Raw genomic sequence first — 21976 nt, 5'->3', positions numbered from 1 at the left:
CAATTGTTTTTTATTTCATATTTTTCACTTATATAAAATAAATTTATTCACTAGTGGTTAATATCATCGAGTGTGAATTCGGTCAGGTCTCCCCAACTGGGCCCATGGTACAATGCGACGGGCAATGGTACACTAATGCCGAACTCTCGACCGCATTCCTCCATCGTGCTTTTTATTATTGCTGTATTAAAAAATACATGTTAGTGAATGTTTATCAAAAATCTTTTCTAAATATAATTTTGAACCACTGAACACATTGTAGGCGTAGTTTGATAATTTTTTACCATATATATTTGTCTTTTTACAAGTATTTTTAATTACCTTATTACAATTTTAGCAATAAAATCAACTTATATATCACCCTATTATACCAAATAAATACATTTAAATAAAAAGTGCCAACCAGCAGCCGTCGCCACGTGTTGGTGCGGCAGCTCCCACACCAGCTCGTCGTGTATCTGCAGCAGCGGCGCGCCCGCCACCCGCGCCGTGCGGCACATCGCTAACTTGGTTATGTCTGCCGCTAGCCCTAGTGTCATTTATTTATTTACTAGCTGTGCCCTACGCGCAGTGCTCCACTCCTGTTGGTCTTAGCGTGATGATAATATATAGCCTTCCTCGATAAATGGGCTATCTAATACCGAAAGAATTTTTCAAATCGGACCAGTAGTTCCTGAGATTAGCGCGTTCAAACAAACTCTTCAGCTTTATAATGTTAGTATAGATTTCTCGGTCGTAGTATGATGGATATTTGCTAGTAATGCAGATCCATTTATTTATGGAAGTACTAGATTTTTCACCAACCAAATTTATTAAAGTTTTTTTTATTGTACAGTAAAATAATGGGGGGTCAGATAAAAATTAAACAACTTTCTTATTGATACAGCTATATTTTTCCTTCCACCGATCCCACTCACATCTACCCATGGCAAATTTTCCTTACCTTGAACTACAAAATTAATAGCTTGTCTCTCCGCATGCGACTTGATCGCGAAATCCTTGCTATTAATATTGGGAAAGGTTCTAGTCCGACCGCTGGCGGTTCGTATGCGACCGTTATTCTGTTCGCACTGACTTACTACCCATCGGCTGAATGTTTTCATTGCGGGAAATGTGCCTTGAATAATTAAATTATAGGTTTAAGAAGTTACAACTAATTAGGGAGAGAATATGAACCATGGCACAATCTTATTTAATGATCTAAATTGGAACTATCACAAATTCAAAATATGTAGCAAGAATAGGGAAGCGTTTGATAGCTTCAATATAAACTTTATTTCAGACTTGGAAGGTTTTATTAACGTAATTATCATAAATCCGTAAAATATTTAGATTAATGAAACCTATTTTCTTGTCATTTTAACCTTCACTTGTTTGATCGTATAATTATTGTTGAAATTTGTTTGGAGTGCCACAGGGATCAACCTTAGGGCTCTAACTATTACTTATGTACAAAAGTGGTAATATCCTCAAATTTTATTAAATTTATAATTACGATTAAAGCTTGAAACAATGGAGAGTGCATGGTCATAGGAAACATCGAGTATCTCCATGAGCTTCCTGCTGCCGGCGCCGTACAGGCTCGCGTACACGATGCGCTTCGTGCGCTCGCGCTCCTCCGCGACCACGCTCTCTGGCGACTTGTTTAGCCTTTATAAATTATATAAATATTGAATTTATGTTGATATAATATAATGATAAAGTATTGAAGTAAGTGAACTCTAAACGAACGAATAGCTTATTACTTTCTAGTTATAGAAAAAATCAATATCAATCTTCTCTTTAACTTTAAATCAATATTTTAAATAATAATTAACAAATATACCACACAGCTAGACGTGTGGTAATAAATCTCACCACTTAGCAGCCAGCTCCCTGAACAGATCGGGGCTAGCGAGTGCAGCCAGCAGGCCAGTGTCAGCCGCCTGGTGCGCGAACACGCGGCACTCCACGTGCTTGAAGTCAGCCGCTAGCAGTGTGCAGCCAGATCGAGCCGTGTATACTGAGCGGAACTTTAGCGTGTCGGTCTCGATATCTTATGAATAGAGGAATTTCATAGGGTTGTTTTAAGATTGTTTAGTTGGTAACGGAATTTAACATGATTAAATAAATTTGAACAATTTAATTTATTGGGACATATTAGGAAATATTTGATAAGAAATTAAGTAAGGTCAAGTCTTGTAATTGCAACTATCTGGTTAATGCAACTATCTTAAATAACGCCCTCTAGGATTGCTGTTCTGCACAACAACAGGCGTGATATTGTTCTGCTAGTAAAAATATTAATAAAAAAATATATATGGCGCTCATCGGTCAAGAATTGTGTGAGTGACAGGGCTTTTTGTCATTCCACCATTTTGTTATTGCCAGCGCTGAATGCACGCGGTGCGTAATTTGATCAAAAATACTGTTTTTTGTGGTTTTTCGCGGGTTTTTTTACAAGGAGTGTATTAATCAACCACGGTAAGTCGTTTTGTACGTGCTTGTTTTATTCTACGATGCTTCTACTCCGAATTTTCTGTGCAGTTACATTTACCAGACCAAATATGAAAAGTCTTATTAATGCAACTATTTTTTTATTTTTAGGTTAGTTGCAATTATCTGACAGTTTTTGTATGAAGTATGAAAATGTTAGTGATGTGACAGTGGACATAAATATGTCGATGAGGTCGATACAACCCAATGATATTAAACTTAAATTATAAAACGCCTGATTGCTATTTTTCGATGATTGTTACTCAGTGACTTATTGATATAAGTATTTCCATTATAGAAAAAGAAGATGTGATCTCACGATTACCCGATGCTGTGATAAATGAAGAAGACATGGTAATCTTTCCTTACAAGGTAGAGATATTTGAATGTAAGTAAACAAGTACTTGGAGTTCTTCTGTTGGGAAATTTGATTAGGTATTCTGATTGAGATTTAATTATTCTAATTAATTAAAATGAAGCTAGGAAAAATAGTAAAGAGTTCAAAGGAAGAGTAAAATAAGACTGTTTGATAACTAAAAGGCTTTTAGTGTGTTTCAAATAAAGTTAAAAAAATAGTGTAGAATTTAGAAATAAGAGTTTTTACTCTTATTTCTAAATTCTTCAGACTTTTTCATTACTAAATAATTGTTAAGTACCTACTGTGTTTAAAATGTTTCGTTAATTTAAATAAATTAAGAATTTGTTATGTGATTAGATATATTCTAATTAAAATATATATAAAACAGTATATCCCTGAGTTTTAATTCTGCTACCATGGCAGTCGATAAAATTACGACAAGGTTCCCATCACTATTTTTGAGAAAATAGTTGCAATATCCCGCCCCACAGCTAAAAAGTATTTTTTTGCGAAATTGGTCTTTATTTCAAGAGCCTAGATATCATAATCCTATGAATATGTTTCAAAGCTTGTTATTAAAATACACGCGCAGAAAACACACATAGAAAAATAAGTAAAACAAGCAATTAGTTGCAATTACCCGCCAGGACGTGTAATTGCAACTATTGCTGTCTTTTTAAGAACTTTTGGAAATACTTTTTTATATTCTTCACAGTTTTTCGTGATTATGACGGTGAAATAATATCCGCATTAAATTTACTTATTCACAAATTTTTAAGAAATATTTTTTTCCGTATATTTATAGAATTATGTTGAGATGAAGTAATGACTCCAATATTTTTAGTTGCAATTACAAGACTCCACCTTAACTGGAATGAAAGTAACAGTAAATATAAAATATTATGTAGGTACCACAATCTTTTTCCTGCGGGAAGAGAACTAAACTGAAAGGTGTTTTAGGTATTGCTTGTAAGTTGGGATTGCTGCATGCGATGCGACCCGTAGCTGCTGCTGTTTGTATCCTATAATTTGGTAATAACGAACAGTTAAAATTAATAAAAAGAAATTTATTTTGGGTCATGAATATATTATATTTAAATTGTCTAAAATTATCGAATCAGGAATAAATAATTGACTATAAATAACGCTACCAAGTAGGTCTAACGATCCCATTTCTAACGTGCGGCACGATACCAGCTAAAAAGGTGGCATGCGCCTTGTGTAGGTGGCGGTACTCCAGGATCAGCCGGGGCAGTGGGTGTACTGACATCAGACTGCGTAACTACAACAGCCAAGCCAATACTTGATTACTACACGAATGTACGACTCGAGATGAAAAATGTCCATAAATTCTATTGCAAACATGTTTTTTTTTTATAATTTATAAACTTTTCAGTTTTCATGTATTGCAGTCAATCCAAAACCAAAACTGATGTTTAAACTTTAAAAGACTTTATTAACAAAAAAAACACGCCTATTTCAAGTCGTATCAGTATCACTCACCATAGTCTCCGAAGTAGACTTAGCTCCCTTACATATCGTCTCTCTAATCTTAACATTGCACTGTGTGTCCAACTTGAGCTCATCATACAGTATAGCTCTGACTTGCACAGCGGAGTTCATCTGGAAGCTCTTCCCAGCTGCCTTGTGGCACTGCAGCTCTGTTGTCTTCATCTGTTTCAGTAATATGCCCTCCATGGATTTCAGCTTCTCTAGGTCGACGCAGACACCGCGATGTTCCATTTCTTAGTAGAATTATCATAATCAATATTCATATTCGAACGTTTTATTAAACTTATTGAAATAAACAAAAATAAAACCATGATCCCCAAACTAAATAAAGATGGTAAAGTAAAGTAAGTAAGTAAAGATTATGACTGTGTCAATACACAAAAAAACCGCATCATTTATTGTTTATCTTTAACTCTAATTGCTGCAAAGCAAAGGTATCTGAAAATATGCCAGCTGAATCTTCCAACATTTCGGCAAGCAATTTTAATTGCGTTACTTGCATTTCTTCCACTCCTACCTGCTATAACAGAAAGGACAGGCATTTCCACATCCACAAAGAGCTTCCAAAGCTCTCTCTCAACGAGTTCCCTCTGTAATGTCTCCGCACACTGCGCCAGTGACGTCATGTACCACGCACACTTCTGCAGAGCGCAGTCTGTCGCGATCGTGTACTCTGCCTTGAAGTTTAGTAACTTCTGCAGGTCGGAGAAGTTCTCTGGGGTATTGTCCGGTTCTATTAAACTCGCACCTATCTATTTTGAAATCATTGTGACGACTATAATTAATATATTTAATACATATTTTTATTTTGAGAAATATAGTGCACATAGTAGTATCAACCTTGGTATCAAATATATTCAGATTCAATTTTCCAATCGGAATATCGAAACTTGAAATAACGTAAATTAACACATGCTTCGCATCATAGCTGACTATTTTCGTATTCAATATTTCATTGATAATTTTTCTGAAAAAATAAAAAACACCGATTTGAAAACAAAATGTATTCGATTATAACAACAATAAACGTAATAAACCACGAAACATACATAAAGCTTTTATCATTTCCTTTGAAATAGTAAAAATTGTTATTAATCAAAAACATGAGTCCTTCAGCTGTGCAACTATCGTCGGTGTGGTGACTGTTCAGTTGAGAAAATCCATTGCTGAGAATAAAGATGCCTATATTATGGACAAATTCCTTACCCGCTACCGCAAAAATATAACAATAGTAATGCAATATCTTTTGTTAGTAATAAATGTTTATAATAAACGAAAAACAAATCTTACCCATATAGTAAAGTTACTACAACTTCTTGTGTCTCTATAATATTAAAGTGAATTGAACATGCATCTAAATTGTTTTCATTTACAATAGTTATGTTATATGTAATGTCTTTTACAGGAATTTGGGATTTTATCGGCGCTATAAACTTAGCTTTAATATTTCTATCTTTCACCTTATCATCTTTAGACTTTTTAGGTGTTTTTGTAACATTAACGTTCACTTGTTTATCAACATCATTTTCCTTTTCTACTTCATTTTTATCACTTATCGTACTGATGGTGTCCTCAACGACCTTTTTATTTGTTTTATTTCTCGGTTTTGAATACTTCATGATACCATCTTTATTGGCTAATTGTGCTTGAATTGTTTTCTTTTTCTTATTATTTTTAGGCACTTCTTCTATTGTTATTTCTTTTATAACATTTTCAATACCATCATCATGATCATCATGAGTATTCATTGCAATATTTTGATCAAAACCACGATCGAGATCATCAACATTACCACAATCAATATCTTTTAACCAGTCTTTAACTGCAGTTGTGTATTTCTTTTTTCTAAAATTCGGTTTCTTATCTAATGCCACGTCTGATTCGACTTTTGTTTTTTTATTAGTATCACAATTTTTTACTGCAGTTTTGCGTTTAGTTCGTTTTTCTTTCACATTTTGTTCTTTTTCAGAATTAATGTTTGAACGGGCCTTATCTTTAGTAAAGTGAAGTTTAAATAGAGGAGCATTGTTATTAGGAATATCCGTGATCGAATATGCATTTGAATTTATATTAAACTCTGATAATAGATCAGTATCAATGAAATTATTCCAATCCACTGTATTTGTATTATCAACTTCATTTGTTTTTTCATTGATATTTACTAAATTGTCACTTAAAACATTACTCGTGGTCAGTGGAATAGAAGTTTCAGGAATGGCTACACCAATTGCTGGTTCTATTAGTTCCATATTCGTAGGTATTGGTACTACATCTGTACATTTTTCTATAATGGGACTAATCGTTTGAATTGTATTATGTTGAAATTCGTGAATTTGTTGTTGAGAGTCACATCCATCATTGAATCTAAAATAATCTATTATTTATTTGTGAAACCGCGGAGCGCAGCTAGTATAGAATGTGTTACATACTTAATAATTTTATTTAGACTTGTGGATAGTATCTATCTAGTAGGTATCTACTATCATGAGGCTGTCTAAGCGGTTAGCGGTACGGTGCAGGCCGCTAAGACAGAAATAAAAAAAGACGGGTTGCACTCCGGGAGTGCCGGCAGAAGTGAAAACTTGATTATTAACGTTCAGCATGTTTGATATTTTGGAATGGTATCCGTCTTACGCATGGAATATACTTAAGGGCTAAAAAAAATCCATCTTACGCTATTTCGATCAGGCCACGTGTCCTGACGCGAGGTTAAGATTTTATACCCAACGCCGCTAAAGAAGTTTTCACTTCAAAAATATATATTTATAAGAACTAAAATGCTTTAAAACTCAGCTAGTAAACTATAAAATGCAAAAGCAACTTACGTAATAATTCGTTTCTTATGGACTTGCGTTTGGGGTTGCGTCTGTCTTCCAATTAGAGTTTCTTCAGCATACGGACGTAATCTGCGATTGCGCTCTAAAAAAATGAATAACTTATAGTGAGAAATTAAATTTATCACATAATCTAACAAGAACCATATCCCTACCAGTTTGAAAATCAATTAAATTAGACAAAACTTTTTGACCAAACTCTGACAAATATTCGTTATAATAGGTAAAATTTTTATTTCTCATATTATTTCGTTTATACATGCTTCATGAAATCAAAGGTGCACAATATATTCGTAAATCAATGGGCTTTAACTTCTGCTGAAACCTCCAGGCTCCAGTTGCGTCCAAGCATAATAAAAAAAAACGTTTGATTTTCCCGCTATTTTTCTTATTTTTTTTTTTATTATTGTTAAGATTATAATATTATGAACATCAAATTTTATTCGTTATTTCGTTGACCGTTCAAAATAAACTGCATAAATATTGCATCCTTATTTTTTTCCAAGATTTTTTCCATAAGAGGTATTGACGTAAAAAAATCGTAAAGAATTTTACACTGTACACTGAGCAAATCGAAACGTCGTAATGTCAAGTGTCAAATGCCATCTGATAGACTGATTGACTGATGTCTGATTAGCATTTTAGCAAACAGCGTATTTATGTGGAAATACAAAGGCGAACACAGAAACTAGATTGTTCAAGCAAACGCATAATTTTAATCAAATATGTAATTATTATCACTGTTTAGATACATATACTAAATAACATGGCGTTGAACCTGGAAAGTTGCGACAGCTTGCCTCCTGACGAGGAGCCAAAGTTAAAATATGATAGAATGGGTAATGACGTTCAAAATATACTATTAAAAGATGCCGTGAGCTGTATCTGTGTGCACACAAAGTTTATATGTCTCGGTACGCAATGGGGCGTAATACACCTATTGGATCACGAAGGAAATACAGTGCCGATATCCATGGACAACAATCAGAAAGATTTGCAGGCTCACGCGATCGCCGTGAACAAAATATCTGTGGATGTGAATGGAGACTACATCGCAAGCTGCTCCGACGACGGCAAAGTGCTAGTGTATGGGTTATACACAGATGATAATACTCATAATTTGACCCTAGGTCGTGTGGTCAAGTCTGTCGCCTTAGACCCCTATTATTTCAAATCAGGCTCTGGAAGAAGGTTTCTTACTGGTAATTAGACAATCAAAAAATACATATTCATTTCCTATAAGATAGAGTAGAAAAAATCACTTTGTATTTCGTATCAATTCTACTATAATTTGGTATAATAATGTACATTAAAGTAATAATGTGGTTTTTCCAATAAGATTTATACAACAATTCAGTAATTTAAATCCATATATTTTAATGTCTCATTCACAAAAAAAACCTCTTGTTTAGGAAATAAGCTGTGAATGATATTCTATATATCTAAAAGTAATTTTTATATATATAAGCAATTTGGGGTTCTTCACATTTAGATATTTAGGAGATTAACTTATAAACTGAATTTTACAGTAGAAAAATTCTTCAACATATTAATATGAGAATAATTCTAATCATTCATACTTTTATCCGTTAAAGTTCCCAAAGAAATTTAAAAAATGAATGTCTTATGATTCACTTAGTTGACCTATTAGATGACTCACTAGTTCATATTATTTGCTTTAATTGAATGGTTATGGTTTATCTACATTTTAATTCAAATCTCTATCCATTTATTAAAATAAGTACAATAATCATTACAATGTTTCTAGTTTAAATAATCAAGATTTTGTATTCACAGTAAAAACATGCTCTACACAAATATTCCTTTCATATGTATTTACAATTTTGTTCATTGATCCAGTCATGAAAATATAGCAGAGAGTCTACCAAATAAAAAATGTGGTAGGTATAACTTGTTTTGTTATTAAATATATGTATTTGTTTGATTTCAGGTGATAATAAATTAACACTTTATGAGAAAACATTCTTGAACCGATTACGTAGCACTGTCCTTTGTGAGTGCGAAGGATATGTGCAAGCCATTGCATGGCATGATCGTTTCGTCGCCTGGGCCAGCGAGGTTGGTGTTCGTGTGTACGACTTAGTGCCCAGATGCTCACTATTAAATTTTATTTTAAATATTAAATTTTATTTTTTTAGTTAAAAACTTACCAAAAACATGAAATCAAGTGAAATTATTGAATAACGTTTTTAGGTGCATGTCTTCAATCAAATGTGTTTTTGTATTGATTTTTTATATGTATATTTTTGTAATTGTGATGTCTTTCGCACAGCTAGTTAAATCGAAATGTTTTTAAATTAAGTTAGCTTATTATTTATTTTAATTTTAAGAAATGGAAGACAATCTTAGTGTTGTCTTTAGGGGAATTTAATTCGTAATGTTAAACATAACAGCTGTTGTACAAATACTCTTTAACTATTTTTTTTATTGAATCAGCTCATAGTTTTCAAGTTTTTCAAACTTGCAATCTTAAGCTTAATTTTGATACTTAAATTGTGCCCAAGTTTGATTTTTTTATATAAAATATTTTTAACTTAGTACTTCAAATAAGTACACATAACATTATTGGCTTCTACATTTAATTTAACGGTCATAATCTCATAGCTTTCTAGTCTAAAATCGTATTTAAGAAATACTATTAGAATGTAAGGTTTAGGAGCTAATTGTTCAATGCTCAGGTTAGTTTAAGTAGACAATGGAATAAATCGTTTTCACTTTATTTTAGTTTAGTCCCACCGTTTTACGGAATATTTATTGAAATTGGCAATTAAATCAAGTGATTTTGTTTAAATGAAATTAAAATAAGATGGTGACTTTTTAGAGCATGTTACATTTTTGATACATTTTAATCATAGATATCAAGCCTATATTGTAACGCATACTATTTTGTAAAAATATTTATGTAATGCACTTAGCTTCATATTTTCAAGTGTGTATTTATTTATTCTACACCATGTAAAGGTTTTTAAAATATTTGCTTTTAAGTGATTTTGTATAGCGTGTAAATGAATTGAACGAAATATAGGAATGGGGAAGAATGTACTTGTGATTCTAAAAGTATAATTTTTGATATTATTAATGGAATACGAATTACGAATCAATACATGTATGCTACATTTTTCCGACGTTACTCTGATTATATTTGTAGTGTTTGTAATGCCTTCTTTACATAAATCAGGAATATTTGTATTTGTGTATAACCATTCATAATCATGTTGCATAATCCCCTTGAGTGAGAAATAAAATACATTATAAAGTCAATTGTTTTTTATTTCATATTTTTCACTTGTATAAAATAAATTTATTCACTAGTGGTTAATATCATCGAGTGTGAATTCGGTTAATTCTCCCCAACTTGGCCCATGGTACAATGCGACAGGCAAAGGTACACTAATGCCGAACTCTCGACCGCATTCCTCCATCGTGCTTTTTATTATTGCTGTAATAAAAAATATATGTTAGTGAATGTTTATCAAAAATAGATATGCCAATAAATCTTTTGAATGAATATTAAAATGTTACTGTTACCACAGACTAATAATAATATACTACGTATACAACTGTTATCATGGACCAATATACTCATATATATTGGTCCATGCTGTTACTGACTGTTTAAATGAATGAATTTATTTTATGAGTATTAAGTATGTAATTTTTTGTTTTTGTGCACTTTTTTCTAAATACAATTTTAAACTTTATGTTACCATTTATCTTTTTACCAATTTTTAATTACCTTTTTTAGTAATAAAATCAACTTATATATCACCCTATTATACCAAATAAATATATTTAAATAAAAAGTGCCAACCAGCAGCCGTCGCCACGTGGTGGTGCGGCAGCTCCCACACCAGCTCGTCGTGTATCTGCAGCAGCGGCGCGCCCGCGACCCGCGCCGTGCGGCACATCGCTAACTTGGTTATGTCTGCCGCTAGCCCTAGTGTCATTTATTTATTTACTAGCTGTGCCCTACGCGCAGTGCTCCACTCCTGTTGGTCTTAGCGTGATGATAATATATAGCCTTCCTCGATAAATGGGCTATCTAATACCGAAAGAATTTTTCAAATCGGACCAGTAGTTCCTGAGATTAGCGCGTTCAAACAAACTCTTCAGCTTTATAATGTTAGTATAGATTTCTCGGTCGTAGTATGATGGATATTTGCTAGTAATGCAGATCCGTTTATTTATGGAAGTACTAGATTTTTCACCAACCAAATTTATTAAAGTTTTTTTTATTGTACAGTAAAATTATGGAGGGGTCAGATATAAATTAAACAACTTTCTTATCGACACAGCTATATTTTCCCTTCCACCAATCCCACTCTCATCTACCTATGGCAACACTTTTCCTTACCTTGAACTACAAAATTAATAGCTTGTCTCTCCGCATGTGACTTGATCGCGAAATCCTTGCTATTAATATTGGGAAAGGTTCTAGTCCGACCGCTGGCGGTTCGTATGCGACCGTTATTCTGTTCGCACTGACTTACTACCCATCGGCCGAATGTTTTCATTGCGGGAAATGTGCCTGGAATAATTAAATTATAGGTTTAAGAAGTTACAACTAATTAGGGAGAGAATATGAACCAGTCTTATTTAATCATCTAAATTGGAACTATCACAAATTCAAATATGTAGCAAGAATAGAGTGAAGCGTTTGATAGCTTCAATATAAACTTTATTTCAGACTTGGAAGGTTGTATTAACGTAATTATCATACATCCGTAAAATAATTAGATTAATGAAACTATTTTTTTGTCATTTTAACCTTTACTTGTTTGATCGTTTAATTTTTGTTGAAATGTGTTTGGAGTGCCGCAGGGATCAACCTTAGGGCACTAACTATTACTTATGTATAAAAGTGGTAATATCCTTAAATTTTATTAAATTTATAATTACGATTAAAGCTTGAAACAATGGAGAGCGCATGGTCATAGGAAACATCGAGTATCTCCATGAGCTTCCTGCTGCCAGCGCCGTACAGGCTCGCGTACACGATGCGCTTCGTGCGCTCGCGCTCCTCCGCGACCACGCTCTCTGGTGACTTGTTTAGCCTTTATAAATTATATAAATATTGAATTTATGTTGATATATAATGATAAAGTATTGAAGTAAGTGAACACTAAACGAACGAATAGCTTATTACTTTCTAGTTATAGAAAATATCAATATCAATCTTCTCTTTAACTTTAAATCAATATTTTAAATAATAATTAACAAATATACCACACACCTAGACGTGTGGTAATAAATCTCACCACTTAGCAGCCAGCTCCCTGAACAGATCGGGGCTAGCGAGTGCAGCCAGCAGGCCAGTGTCAGCCGCCTGGTGCGCGAACACGCGGCACTCCACGTGCTTGAAGTCAGCCACTAGCAGTGTGCAGCCAGATCGAGCCGTGTATACTGAGCGGAACTTTAGCGTGTCGGTCTCGATATCTTATGAATAGAGGAATTTCATAGGGTTGTTTTAAGATTGTCTAGTTGGTAACGGAATTTAACATGATTGAAATAAATTTGAACAATTTAATTTAATGGGACAGTTGTGTTAGGAAATATTTGATAAGAAATTAAGTTTATGGAACTAAAGTTACAGTAAATATGAAATACTATGTAGGTACCACAATCTTTTTCCTGCGGGAAGAGAACTAAACTGAAAGGTGTTTTAGGTATTGCTTGTAAGTTGGGATTGCTGCATGCGATGCGACCCGTAGCTGCTGCTGTTTGTATCCTATAATTTGGTAATAACGAACAGCCAAAATTAATAAAAAGAAATTTATTTTGGGTCATGAATATATATTTAAATTGTCTAAAATTATCGAATCAGGAATAAATAATTGACTATAAATAACGCTACCAAGTAGGTCTAACGATCCCATTTCTAACGTGCGGCACGATACCAGCTAAAAAGGTGGCATGTGCCTTGTGTAGGTGGCGGTACTCCAGGATCAGCCGGGGCAGTGGGTGTACTGACATCAGACTGCGTAACTATAACAGCCAAGCCAATACTTGATTACTACACGAATGTACGACTCGTGATGAAAAATGTCCATAAATTCTATTGCAAACATGTTTTTTTTTTTTATAATTTATAAACTTTTCAGTTTTCATGTATTGTAGTCAATCCAAAACCAAAACTGATGTTTAAACTTTAAAAGACTTTATTAACAAAAAAAACACGCCTATTTCAAGTCGTATCAGTATCACTCACCATAGTTTCCGAAGTAGACTTAGCTCCCTTACATATCGTCTCTCTAATCTTAACATTGCACTGTGTGTCCAACTTGAGCTCATCATATAGTATAGCTCTGACTTGCACAGCGGAGTTCACCTGGAAGCTCTTCCCAGCTGCCTTGTGGCACTCCAGCTCTGTTGTCTTCATCTGTTTCAGTAGCACGCCCTCCATGGATTTCAGCCTCTCTAGATCCACGCAGACACCGCGATGTTCCATTTCTTAGTAGAATTATTATCATAATTAGTATTCTTATTCGAACGTTACATTATACATAATGAAATAATAAAAATAAAACAATGATCCCCAAACTAACTTGAGACGGTAAAGGAAGAGATTATGATTGAATCAATATGTAAAAAAATCCGTATTATCTTTAACTCCAATTGCTACTAAGCAAAGAAATCTGAAAATATGCCGTCATTTCGACAAGCTACTTTTAATTACGTCCCTATATTTGAAATCTATCCATTTCTTCTATTCCTACCTGCAATAACAGAAAGGACAGGCATTTCCACATCCACAAAGAGCTTCCAAAGCTCTCTCTCAACGAGATCCCTCTGTAATGTCTCCGCACACTGCGCCAGTGACGTCATGTACCACGCACACTTCTGCAGAGCGCAGTCTGTCGCGATCGTGTACTCTGCCTTGAAGTTTAGTACCTTCTGCAGGTCGGAGAAGTTCTCCGGGGTATTGTCCGGTTCTATTAAACTCGCACCAATCTATTTTGAAATCATTATGACGACTATTAATATATCTAATGTTTTGATTTTGAAAAATATAGTGCAGAATGTAGTATTAACCTTAGTATCAAATATATTTAAATCCAATTTTCCAATTGGAATATCGAAACTTGAAATAACGTAAATTAACACATGCTTCGCATCATAGCTGACTATTTTCGTATTCAGTATTTCATTGATAATTTTTCTGAAAAAATTAAAAACACTGATTTGAAAACAAAATGTATTAAGTAGATTACTTATAACAACAATAAACGTAACAAACCACGAAACATACATAAAGCTTTTATCATTTCCTTTGAAATAGTAAAAATTGTCATTAATCAAAAACATGAGTCCTTCAGCTGTGCAACTATCGTCGGTGTGGTGACTGTTCAGTTGAGAAAATCCATTGCTGAGAATAAAGATGCCTATATTATGGACAAATTCCTTACCCGTTACCGCATAAATATAACAATAGTAATGCAATATCTTTTGTTAGTAATAAATGTTTATCTTACCCATATAGTAAAGTTACTACAACTTCTTGTGTCTCTATAATATTAAACTGAATTGAACATGCATCTAAATTGTTTTCATTTACAATAGTTATGTCATATGTAATGTCTTTTACAGGAATTTGGGATTTTATCGGCGCTATAAACTTAGCTTTAATATTTCTATCTTTCACCTTATCATCTTTAGACTTTTTAGGTGTTTTTGTAACATTAACGTTCACTTGTTTATCAACATCATTTTCTTTTTCTACTTCATTTTTATCACTTATCGTACTGATAGTGTCCTCAACGACCTTTTTATTTGTTTTATTTCTCGGTTTTGAATACTTCATAATACCATCTTTATTGGCTAATTGTGCTTGAATTGTTTTCTTTTTCTTATTATTTTTAGGTACTTCTTCTATTGTTATTTCTTTTGTAACATTTTCAATACCATCATCATGATCATCATGAGTATTCATTGCAATATTTTGATCAAAACCACGATCGAGATCATCAACATTACCACAATCAATATCTTTTAACCAGTCTTTAACTGCAGTTGTGTATTTCTTTTTTCTAAAATTTGGTTTCTTAACTAATGCCACATCTGATTCGACTTTTGTTTTTTTATTAGTATCACAATTTTTTACTGCAGTTTTACATTTAGTTCGTTTTTCTTTCACATTTTGTTCATTTTCAGAATTAATGTTTGTACGGGCCTTATCTTTAGTAAAGTGAAGTTTAAATAGAGGAGCATTGTTATTAGGAATATCCGTGATCGAATATGCATTTGAATTTATATTAAACTCTGATAATAGATCAGTATCAATGAAATTATTCCAATCCACTGTATTTGTATTATCAACTTCATTTGTTTTTCCATTGATATTATTTATTAAATTGTCACTTAAAACATTACTCGTGGTCAGTGGAATAGAAAAAGTTTCAGGAATGGCTACACCAATTGCTGGTTCTATTAGTTCCATGTTCGTAGGTATTGGTACTACATCTGTACATTTTTCTTTAATGGGACTAATCGTTTGAATTGTATTATGTTGATATTCGTGAATTTGTTGTTGAGAGTCACGTCCATCATTGAATCTAAAATAATCTATTATTTATTTACAAAGTTATTTTTCATAATTTTGATGATAATTTATACTAATATTATAAAGCTGAAGAGTTTGTTTGTTTGCTTGAACGCGCTAATCTCAGGAACTACTGGTCCGATTTAAAAAATTCTTTCCGTGTTAGTATATTATCACATTCATCGAGGAAGGCATTAGTCATTAGACTATATATTATTAAATCACGCTAAGACCAACCAGACCAACAGGAGCTGAACCACGCGGGTGAAACCGCGGAGCGCAGCTAGTATAGAATATGTTACATTTTTCATACTTTATAATTTTACTTAGACTTTCCACAAGTCTAGTATCTATCTATAGTCCTTTTCACCTAGGATGATTCCTGTGACACTTCATCGTGTTCCGAATTACGTATTTTATGTTTAAAAAGTCAAAATAATTTTAGTGCATAATATTTTTATTTTATGGCGGCATTATTACCAAAAATATAAAAATGAAACATCGTAAGCTTATAAATCAAAAACAGTATTGTTTAGTTTAATATAATGAAAAATAAAATATAATAACACAAAAATATAATATCTACGCAATTTGTATACATGAAATGGATCGTTGAAAAATCATAGAGTTGGAAAATCATATAATCGGCGCCCATCTTGTGATCGTTTGTCAATCGAGTCAATCGTCTGTACGAGTGCGTCAACCTTGTATACAAGTTGCATTTTTATATTGATACTTTACGTGGTATTCTGTTATTGTTACTAATTGTTATTGTTGACTTTTTGTTGCTGTTTTTTGCTAAGTTTCCTTAGTTAATTGATGGCGAAATGCCGAAAAAACTAATTTTGGTACTTTATTCAAATCGATTTCATTTCCATATAGAATATTATCGATTATCGGAAACAATTGATATAATTTCAGTAACCGACATCTCTACACGTGTCAAAAATCGATGTGTCACAGAAATCATCTTAGGTGGAAAGGACTAGTATGTATCTACTATCATGAGGCTGTCTAAGCGGTTAGCGGTACGGTGCAGGCCGCTAAGCTAAAAAATATATACATATTTATAATTTTATAAGAACTAAAATGCTTTAAAACTCAGCTAGTAAACTATAAAATACAAAAGTAACTTACGTAATAATTCGTTTCTTATGGACTTGCGTTTGGGTTTGCGTCTGTCTTCCAATTAGAGTTTCTTCAGCATACGGACGTAATCTGCGATTGCGCTCTAAAAAAATGAATAACTTATAGTGAGAAATTAAATTTATCACATAATCTAACAAAAACCATGTCCCTACCAGTTTGAAAATCAATTAAATTAGACAAAACTTTTTGACCAAACGCTGACAAATATTCGTTATAATAGGTAAAATTTTTATTTCTCATATTATTTCGTTTATACATGTTTCATGAAATTAAAGGTGCACAGATGGTGCACAGCTCTGTCTACGGTGCACAGTATATTCGTAAATCAATGGGCTTTAACTTCTGCTGAAACCTCCAGTTGCGTGATGCGTCCAAGCAATTGCAATAAAATAAAACGTTTGATTTTCCCGCTTTTTTTGTCAATGTTTTTTTTTATTGTTGTTAAGATTATAATATTATGAACATCAAATTTTATCTTCAAATTTTATTCATTACAGACCGTGCAAAATAAACTGCATAAATATTGCATCCTTAGTTTTTTCCATAAGAGGTATTGAAGTAAAATAATCGTAAAGAATTTTACACTGTACACTGAGTAAATCGAAACGAAGGCCGTCAGTAGCTTAGATTAGGTATTTGATAATTGTCAATAATTCATTGTAATGTCAAGTGTCAAATGCCATCTGATTGACTGATTAGCAAACAGCGTTAAATGTCATATTTATGTGGAAATACAAAGGCGAATACAGAAACTAGATCGTTCAAGCAAACGCATAATTTTAATCAAATATGTAATTATTATCACTGTTTAGATACATATACGAAATAACATGGCGTTGAACCTGGAAAGTTGCGACAGCTTGCCTCCTGACGAGGAGCCAAAGTTAAAATATGATAGAATGGGTAATGACGTTCAAAATATACTATTAAAAGATGCCGTGAGCTGTATCTGTGTGCACACAAAGTTTATATGTCTCGGTACGCAATGGGGCGTAATACACCTATTGGATCACGAAGGAAATACAGTGCCGATATCCATGGACAACAATCAGAAAGATTTACAGGCTCACGCGATCGCCGTGAACAAAATATCTGTGGATGTGAATGGAGACTACATCGCAAGCTGCTCCGACGACGGCAAAGTGCTGGTGTATGGGTTATACACAGATGATAATACTCATAATTTGACCCTCGGTCGTGTAGTCAAGTCTGTCGCCTTAGACCCCTATTATTTCAAATCAGGCTCTGGAAGAAGGTTTCTTACTGGTAATTAGCCAATCAAAAAATAAATATAATTTCCTATAAGATAGAGTAGAAAAAATCACCTTGTATTTCATAACAATTCTACTATAATTTGTTATAATAATGTACATCTACATTATTATTATTTTTATTAATTATTAATTAATATTATAAAGAGGAAAACTTTGTTTGTTTGTTTGTTTGATTGTAATGAATAGGCTCATAAACTACTGGATCGATTTTAAAAATTCTTTCACCATTCGAAAGCTACATTATCCACGAGTAACATAGGCTAGGTTTTATCCCGGAAATCCCACGGGAACGGGAACTATGCGGGTTTTTCTTTGAAAACGCGGGCGAAGCCGCAGGCGGAAAGCTAGTAAGTAATAATGTGGTTTTTCCAATAAGATTTATACAACAATCCAGCAATTTAAATCCATATATTTTAATGTCTTGTTTACAAAAAAACCTCTTGTTTATGAAAAAAAAAAACTGATTGATATTCTTTATAATATCTAAGAATAATTTGGGGTTCTTCATATCTTGATATTCAGAAGATTAACTTACAAACTGAATTTTACAGAAGAAAAATTCTTCAACATATTAATATGAGAATAATTCTAAACATTCATACTTTTATCTGTTAAAGTTCTCAATGAAACTTAAAAAAGTCTTATGATTCACTTAGTTGACCGATTAGATGACTCACTAGTTCATATTATTTGCTTTAATTGAATTGTTATGGTTTATCTACATTTTAATTCAAATCTCTATCCATTTATTAAAATAAGTACAATAATCATTACAATATTTCTAGTTTAAATAATCAAGATTTTGTATTCACAGTAAAAACATGCTCTACACAAATATTCCTTTCATATGTATTAACAATTTTGTTCATTGATCCAGTCATGAAAATATAGCAGAGAGTCTACCAAATAAAAAATGTGGTAGGTATAACTTGTTTTGTTATTAAATATATGTATTTGTTTGATTTCAGGTGATAATAAATTAACACTTTATGAGAAAACATTCTTGAACCGATTACGTAGCACTGTCCTTTGTGAGTGCGAAGGATATGTGCAAGCCATCGCATGGCATGATCGTTTCGTCGCCTGGGCCAGCGAGGTTGGTGTTCGTGTGTACGACTTAGTGCCGAGATGCTCTCTAGGTCTCATCCAATGGGAGAAAGCTCCAAATCGATCCATAGAAGACTTTCGCTGTAACTTACTATGGTCTGCACCAAAAACCCTCATGATAGGTTGGGTGGATACAGTACGCATATGTGTAATACGAAAAAGAAGCCAAATTGAGCTACAAACACGAGATGTAACTGAATACTTAGTTGATCCTGTTTACACATTTCAAACGGACTATTTTATCAGTGGCCTGGGTCCTCTCGAAGATCAACTCGTATTATTAGGCGTGCCCAAAGAACCCGACGCTGAAAGTGGGAAAGCTCAAAGACCTGTATTGTCAGTTGCAGATTATAAGGATTGTGACTTCTGTGAAGTTTCCACGGACAGCTTAAATATTCGGGGGTATGAAGAGTACTCATGTAATGACTATTACTTGGATATTTTGATCGAAGAGAACCGATTTTTCATTGTATCGCCAAAAGACATTGTTATAGCCAGTCCTTACGATATTGATGACAGAGTCAACTGGTTAACAGAACATGGAAGATTTGAAAAAGCGATTACCGTTTTGGAGGAAGTCGGCGGGAAGACCGCAAAGCATTCAGTGGTGACGGTTGGAGTCCAGTATTTAGACCATTTAATGTTTGAGCATATGTATGAAGAAGCTGCAATTTTGTGTGCAAGAATATGCAAAAATGACAAAGTTTTATGGGAGAACCAAATACTTAAGTTTGCAGAAGTCAATCAACTCCGTACGATAAGTCCCTATGTGCCTAGAAATCCCGATCAAGCCTTAAGTTCGCACATGTACGAATTAATATTTTACGAGTATTTAAAAGTCGATCCTCAAGGATTTCTTAAATTAGTACAAGAATGGAATCCTTGCCTTTATAAAACTGGGGTTATTATAAAAGAAGTTTTGGAGCATTTGTTGACAACTGAAGTTGATAAGAATATTTATTTGGAAGCATTAGCTCTACTTTATTGCTACCAAAAGAAGTATGATAAGGCATTAACTGCATACTTAAAGATCCAGCACAAAGACGTATTTAAGCTTATTATAAAACACGACATGTACTCTGTGATATATGACAAAATTCTAGACTTGATGAACCTTGACTGTGATACTGCTATTCCACTTTTATTATATGACAAGACAAAGGTACCCGTTGAAGTTGTAGAGAAGCAACTCCAAAATCATGATTTATACCTTTTTAAATACCTGGATGCTTACAGTAAAGTAGAACCAAACGGACGTTATCACGGAAAGCTTGTCAAGTTGTATGCTAAGTATGCTCGAGAAAAATTATTGCCATTTCTTAAATGCAGTGATAACTATCCCATCCAAGAAGCTCTAGACGTTTGTCAAAGCAATGAATTCTATCCTGAAATGGTTTTTCTACTCGGCCGAATAGGAAATACGAGGGAAGCATTACAAATTATTATTGAAAAGCTACAAGACATAAATCAAGCTATCAACTTCTGCCAGGAACATAATGATAAGGAACTTTGGACTGATCTGATAAAACAAACTGTTGATAAACCAGAATGTGTTACATTGCTGCTAAAGAGGATAGGTAATTACGTAGATCCCAGGATGCTCATACAAAACATACAACCTGGATGTGAGATAAAGGATCTAAAAGAGTCACTTGTGAAAATGATGTGCGATTACCATTTACAAATGTCTGTACAAGAGGCTTGTAAAGTAATTACGTTGAGGAATTATTTTGACTTGCATGAAAAATTAATCATGAATCAACAGCGAGGTATATCTGTAACTGACGAGTTTATGTGCTGTGTCTGCCAGGGAAGAATCATAATGCGGGACCTTTCAAATGCTTCAGACTTAGTTGTTTATAATTGTAGACATTCTTTTCATATAGAATGCTTGCCTGACGGTGTATGCAACACCTGTAGTGTTTGCAGTGCTGTTAAAATGTGACCCACAATCTGCTCAAACTTAATTAGGACTCATATAATTATATAAAATAGTATTTTTCCATTAATGTACCTAATTATTGCAATATTTATGTTAATTTTAGTTTATTCAAATAAAACATTATCTTAAATTATGGTGCTTTTGTAATGAAATGAGGTGGCTTGTATATTTTTCCTCAACAAACATCATTAAAAACTAAAATAAACCTTATCAAATTAAAAAGTTGTTTGAGTTTACCCAAAATGAGTGATTATCAAAAAATATGTAGGTATATTTCAAATCTCGACCGTTCTTATCAGTAGTAAAAATAAAAGCTTAGATCATTAAGTAATGGATAACACTCGCAGGCGTTTCCCCTTTTGCCGAGGTATAAGATTATTCGAATCGAAAAATCTTATGCTTTCATAAAAACTACTTGCGTAATCGATTACAAACACTCTGCGTATTCGTAAAACATAGAAAGGACGTCTGCGAGTGCTCCGCTAAAAATGCCGTTTTGCACTGTCAAGTCTTGTAGAAGCAATTCAAACATGTCGAATATTAAAAAAGATGGAATAACCTTTCATTTGTGTATATTTTTTTATTTTTTTAACGTACATTTCTAATTAAATGCAATTTCTTATAATCGTCGATGTATCGTTTAGCGATATGATAAAGACAAATAATCGAGTCATGTTTACTCGATCATTGATGCGGCCCCACGAGACTATCATGGAAAGAAAATATACAAATTAATCTTTATGAACTAAGAGATAAAGTTGAATT

General features: G+C 33.3%; 4 protein-coding genes and 1 pseudogene across 6 annotated transcripts; 2 read left to right on the top strand and 3 right to left on the bottom strand.

Annotated features, from left to right (window-relative positions):
* LOC149906213 (DNA polymerase nu-like) lies at positions 1 to 17509 on the bottom strand. 2 transcript variants are annotated; one of them, XM_090104213.1, is made up of 14 exons: positions 17472 to 17509; positions 7171 to 7264; positions 5636 to 6709; positions 5395 to 5511; positions 5186 to 5312; positions 4863 to 5097; positions 4337 to 4578; positions 3985 to 4115; positions 3746 to 3855; positions 1858 to 2035; positions 1496 to 1650; positions 944 to 1117; positions 383 to 529; positions 1 to 181 (listed from the first exon to the last, which is right to left on the bottom strand). In XM_090104213.1, exons 3-14 carry the CDS (start codon positions 6592 to 6594, stop codon positions 51 to 53), a joined length of 2706 nt encoding a protein of 901 aa, XP_089960339.1. In that variant the 5' UTR covers positions 6595 to 6709; positions 7171 to 7264; positions 17472 to 17509; the 3' UTR covers positions 1 to 50. The 2 variants fall into 2 exon arrangements, with proteins under 2 accessions (XP_089960339.1, XP_089960340.1); XM_090104214.1 differs by having other exon boundaries at positions 404 to 529.
* On the top strand, positions 7831 to 9342 carry LOC149906216 (vacuolar protein sorting-associated protein 41 homolog pseudogene; annotated as a pseudogene). Its single transcript, XR_016456986.1, has 2 exons — positions 7831 to 8381; positions 9131 to 9342. The product of XR_016456986.1 is annotated as a vacuolar protein sorting-associated protein 41 homolog pseudogene (transcript).
* Positions 10509 to 13173, bottom strand: LOC149906215 (DNA polymerase nu-like). The gene is made up of 7 exons (XM_090104402.1): positions 13055 to 13173; positions 12819 to 12928; positions 12459 to 12636; positions 12100 to 12254; positions 11555 to 11728; positions 11012 to 11137; positions 10509 to 10639 (listed from the first exon to the last, which is right to left on the bottom strand). Exons 1-7 carry the CDS (start codon positions 13171 to 13173, stop codon positions 10509 to 10511), a joined length of 993 nt encoding a protein of 330 aa, XP_089960528.1.
* LOC149906214 (uncharacterized) lies at positions 13307 to 14160 on the bottom strand. The gene is made up of 2 exons (XM_090104226.1): positions 13917 to 14160; positions 13307 to 13650 (listed from the first exon to the last, which is right to left on the bottom strand). Exons 1-2 carry the CDS (start codon positions 14023 to 14025, stop codon positions 13385 to 13387), a joined length of 375 nt encoding a protein of 124 aa, XP_089960352.1. The 5' UTR covers positions 14026 to 14160; the 3' UTR covers positions 13307 to 13384.
* Positions 17510 to 17581: 72 nt separating the features above from the next.
* On the top strand, positions 17582 to 21341 carry lt (vacuolar protein sorting-associated protein light). Its single transcript, XM_090104215.1, has 2 exons — positions 17582 to 18154; positions 19131 to 21341. Exons 1-2 carry the CDS (start codon positions 17719 to 17721, stop codon positions 21212 to 21214), a joined length of 2520 nt encoding a protein of 839 aa, XP_089960341.1. The 5' UTR covers positions 17582 to 17718; the 3' UTR covers positions 21215 to 21341.
* Positions 21342 to 21976: the final 635 nt, after the last annotated feature.

Source organism: Colias eurytheme, chromosome 8 (assembly GCF_061535395.1).
Source record: "Colias eurytheme isolate Ceu_HAF_F1 chromosome 8, ilColEury1 Martin Lab GWU primary, whole genome shotgun sequence".
NCBI lineage: Eukaryota > Metazoa > Arthropoda > Insecta > Lepidoptera > Pieridae > Colias > Colias eurytheme.
This window is presented reverse-complemented; position numbering and strand designations above follow the sequence as displayed.

Coding starts and splice junctions, on each gene's coding strand:
- LOC149906215 (XM_090104402.1), bottom strand. CDS start 13,173: ATGTCAGTACACCCACTGCCCCGGCTGATCCTGGAGTACCGCCACCTA. Junction 11,729..12,099: donor CATTGTTTCAAGCTTTAATC/GTAATTATAAAT, acceptor TAATTATTCCAG/GCACATTTCCCGCAATGAAA. Junction 11,138..11,554: donor TATTAATTTTGTAGTTCAAG/GTAAGGAAAAGT, acceptor AAATGACACTAG/GGCTAGCGGCAGACATAACC.
- LOC149906214 (XM_090104226.1), bottom strand. CDS start 14,025: ATGACGTCACTGGCGCAGTGTGCGGAGACATTACAGAGGGATCTCGTT. Junction 13,651..13,916: donor TGTCCTTTCTGTTATTGCAG/GTAGGAATAGAA, acceptor AATTCTACTAAG/AAATGGAACATCGCGGTGTC.
- LOC149906213 (XM_090104213.1), bottom strand. CDS start 6,594: ATGGAACTAATAGAACCAGCAATTGGTGTAGCCATTCCTGAAACTTCT. Junction 5,313..5,394: donor GGAAATGATAAAAGCTTTAT/GTATGTTTCGTG, acceptor TTATTTTTTCAG/AAAAATTATCAATGAAATAT. Junction 4,116..4,336: donor AGTCTACTTCGGAGACTATG/GTGAGTGATACT, acceptor TGGCTGTTGTAG/TTACGCAGTCTGATGTCAGT.
- lt (XM_090104215.1), top strand. CDS start 17,719: ATGGCGTTGAACCTGGAAAGTTGCGACAGCTTGCCTCCTGACGAGGAG. Junction 18,155..19,130: donor TGGAAGAAGGTTTCTTACTG/GTAATTAGCCAA, acceptor GTTTGATTTCAG/GTGATAATAAATTAACACTT.